At 48.7% G+C, this 3,945-nt stretch overlaps 1 protein-coding gene across 1 annotated transcript; it reads right to left on the bottom strand.

Moving 5' to 3' along the window:
• Nucleotides 1-1,896: 1,896 nt before the first annotated feature.
• Nucleotides 1,897-3,674, bottom strand: LOC113035742 (uncharacterized protein KIAA0754-like). Its single transcript, XM_026191387.1, has 3 exons — nt 3,665-3,674; nt 2,122-3,151; nt 1,897-1,928 (listed from the first exon to the last, which is right to left on the bottom strand). The coding sequence occupies exons 1-3, from the start codon at nt 3,672-3,674 to the stop codon at nt 1,925-1,927; spliced, it is 1,044 nt and encodes a 347-aa protein (XP_026047172.1). The 3' UTR covers nt 1,897-1,924.
• Between the last annotated feature and the right edge of the window lie 271 nt (nt 3,675-3,945).

Here is a 3,945-nt window from a genome sequence, read left to right as displayed (position 1 = left end):
TCCGGTTGAACTTCAGAATAATTTTTTCTGCGTTTGTACATGTTTGCAAAATGAGCCGATTACTCGCTCCCTAAATGAATGCTAGCAAATGTCTAGGCTGGCTGCTATGTCTTGCTTTAGCAAACACAAGGAGACAACTCAAAATTATGCTGGTTTAAACTGAAGTAATTCAGAAGACGCTAATATCCGGGAAAGCCGCTTTATTGTTTAAGTGCGTGGGCAACGTTAGGTGAACAGTTTCCCGTTATGTCTGATCTAGACTTCTGGGGGAGCCTTTGTACAGTCTTCTCTACGTCGCTGCCCACCAGAGGCGGTCCTAGCCTGTTTGGTGCCCTGGGCTAATGCGCCGTCTCGACGGGGGCACATTGCCAACTGTGACTTGTGAAAATAATCTGTTTATATTTGTTATGTTTGGTTAATGTTTTATATGGAATCATACCTATGTGACAAATACATAATACTACATAATACTTTGAACTTGTGTTACTCTCACCTTGATTAACAACACTAAAGACAATGCATCATTAGAATACAAAGAGACTGCACCAATCACTGACAGAAACCTTTCCTCTAGTCATGCAATTTATTGTTCACAAATTTGCAAAGTTATGTGTTGATGTACTTTTTCTTAACTTCATCTGCACAATTGTTACACTAGTTCCAGTGGCTGTAATGCTATGATATATTTTATTAGTCCTTACTATCAGCTTGCTAAACATAGGGATACCTCACAGGTCCTGATGATTTGGTCTTGTTGAACAAGTTATGAATATTGTGGGGCATTTGTTTGCTTTTTAAAAAAAAAAATATTTGTACAGTTCTGAGGTAAAATGAGTATTTAAATATAAGAATGTTTAGTTTAATAAAAAGGTGATTTAATGGTTTACTTGAAGGGGATTTCTGATTCCTATTGCTCTTTTTTCCAGAATATATATGTCGCGACTGGGGCAGCAGTCGTGCGGAGGTGAGAAGGAGGATCCAAATAGCAGACTGGTGCAAGACCAGGACCAGGACCAAAAACGGAGGCCCCAGAGTCCCAAACAAAACGTCCACAACATACACTCAGGTGGCCGGCTCGGGGGCCGATAGCACAGAAGGCCAGGATGAGACAGTCCAGAGGGCCAGCCGTGAAGAAGTCATGGTGGCACCCAAACAGTTCAGGAGGCCAGCCACGCGGGAGGCGGTGGTGGCACGCAAACAGTTTAGGAGGCCGGCCACGCGGAAGGCGGTGGCGGCAACAGAAGTCCGGAGGCCGGCCACGCGGAAGGCACGGACCGGATGGCGGCATGCCAGCGGCAGTACCAGGCGAGGATGAGGAGGAGGATGAGGCTGAAGCTGCATCTGAGGCTGAAGCTGAAGCCGGACCAGGTGAAGCTGCAGACGAGGCCGAAGTTGACGCTGAAGCTGCAGGCGGGGATGACGCTGATGATGATACTGCTGCCGGCGAGGATGATGCTGATGATGATGCTGCTTCCGGCGAGGAAGATGCTGATGATGATGCTGCTGATGCTGCTGCTTCCGGCGAGGAAGATGCTGATGATGATGATGCTGCAGGCGAGGATGATGTGGATGAGGGTGATTTTTCTTGCTTTTTCTTGCTTTTTCTCTCTTTTTTTTTTTGCCTGTCCCGTTTGGCTCTTTTGCCATCAGAATTATTGTCTAAAGGCAAAGAAAGATGCCCAACGGATTTACTTTACCAAATGGACCATCCCAGCCTTGCCGTAATGGTCTATTTGATTCACCTTTTATTGTTTATTTTATTTTTTATTTTCATTTGCTAGATACGGGACAGACTTGAATGAGGAAAAGAAAAGGGAGAAAGAAAGAGGGAAAAAAAACAGCAGAGAAGAGGGACGGGGATAAAGGGCAAAAAACAAAAACCAACAAAATAAGCAGACAAAAATACATATATCAATCACCTGGATCACCTGTTGAGAAAGAAAAAAGAAAACAAGCATTTAACAAGGGATAAACAACATCATGCTGATCTATGGGAATATAACAGTAAATACTAAGTGTTAAACATTATTGTGCAGCACGTAAGATCGACAGCGCACAGTGTGCTTTAAGGTAGGAGCTAAAAAGGGTGTAGTTTGTGTGTGTGAGCACCCGTGTGTACACCTGTGAGGGATGAGGCTGATGCTGACGCTGTGGATGAGGCTGCAGGCGTGGATGAGGCTGACGCTGCAGGCTGGGGGGGATTGAGGAGCCTGTCCAGCCACCACATGCGCTGCAGGCGGCGATGAGGCTGACGCTGCAGGCGTGGATGTGGATGAAGGCGCGGAGGCTGGACCAGACGAGGATGAAGGCACGGAGGCTGGACCAGGCGTGCGAGCCGCCGGTGGTGGCGCTGCAGGCAACAGCGTGGGAGCCGCAGGTGGTGGCGCTGCAGGCGACGGCGTGGGAGCCGAAGGTGGTGGCTGGACGGGCTCCTCGGCCCCCCCAGCAAAAGCAGCAGGCTGAGGCAGTTCCTCGGACCCCTCAGAGAAAACAGTCACAGAACCAGCAGGCACGTGGGCCTCTGGTACACACGAAACAAAACCAGCAGGCTTGTGGGTCTCTGGCACACACAGAGCAAAACCAGTAGGCACGTGGGCCCCTGGCACACATAAGGAAGACTGCAGTTGCGCGGAGCACTGACCCTGCTCAGGCAGCGACAGCCGGGTGCAGTCCTCAACTGGCTTCTTAGCCTCCAGGGGTCCAGAGTCAGGTGAGGGCTGCAATTCAGCCTCTGGGGAGGCCCTGGAGCAAGTAACAGTCTGAAAACTAGCCAGTTCATGAGGAAATATGTCAGTATTAATATGTTTGTCTCTCTGCTCAAGGTGAGCACTAGAAAAACAGTCCAAAATGGGCGGGGTAGGCACAGCCTCCTGAAGAGGGGCAAGCGACGACTGTGACTGAGCAATTAACTGTGCTACTGACTGCTCTATGGACTGCCATAGAGGTTGTAATGATGCTAGTTGTGATGGTGGCTGAGAGGCTGACTGAGCTAATGGCTGCTGAGCAGCTAACTGAATTGATGTCTGAACAGGTTGTACTGACAGACATGGAGCAGGTAAAGTGGGGAAATCACTGGGAGTGCCATCCCCTGTCACGAAACACTCAGCCCCAGAGTACAAAGTCAGAAATAACACGATCAGTTTCCTGTATACTCACCACAGCCAGGCGCGCTGAAGTGCCAAACTCCGGGATGACAGTGGCGGAGGTGCAAGTGAGTTTTATTTACGGTGAATAATAACCAAGGTGCGTGCAGAACTGAACATAAACCTAAACTGGGAAAACTAACACAAAAGGAGGACACGGGGCGAGGAGCAGAGAGACACGGTGAAACACAAAATAATGCTGAGTACACAGAAGATTCACGGAGAAACACAGAGGATGAATACAGACGACGCGACAAGGAACACAGGCACACACAGGTGGGAGACACAGCTGGACCTGATTAGCCTGACGAGACAGGGGAACACTAATACCAGGGACCAACAGAGGGAGCACCAACCCAGAAACCCAGCATTCAAAACACAAATAATAATGGATTGGATTTATACAGCGCTTTTCAAGGCACCCAAAGCGCTTTACAATTCTACTATTCATTCACTCTCGCATTCACACACTGGTGGAGGTAGCTACAGTTGTAGCCACAGCTGTCCTGGGGCAGACTGACAGACTGCCATTCTGGCCGATGGTGTGTGTCTTGGTGAAGTGTCTTGCCCAAGGCCAGAGAGCAAGGGGATCGAACCAGCGACCTTCCGGTTACAGATACGCTTCCCAACCCCCTAAGCCACGGTCGCCCCCACTCAAAATACTGGTTCAACGATCTAGGACCATGACAATATATTGGATGGGTGTGTGTATTATAGGTGTTTTGACACATTTCCAGACAGTATTTCATTTGTTAAGTAATGTATGTCAAGAACTGGGCACAGGTAGGACTCACATGCAGGG

The sequence above is a fragment of the Astatotilapia calliptera genome, chromosome 14 (assembly GCF_900246225.1).
Source record: "Astatotilapia calliptera chromosome 14, fAstCal1.2, whole genome shotgun sequence".
NCBI lineage: Eukaryota > Metazoa > Chordata > Actinopteri > Cichliformes > Cichlidae > Astatotilapia > Astatotilapia calliptera.
Note: the sequence above shows the minus strand (reverse complement) of the source record. Positions and strands in the feature narration are given on the sequence as shown.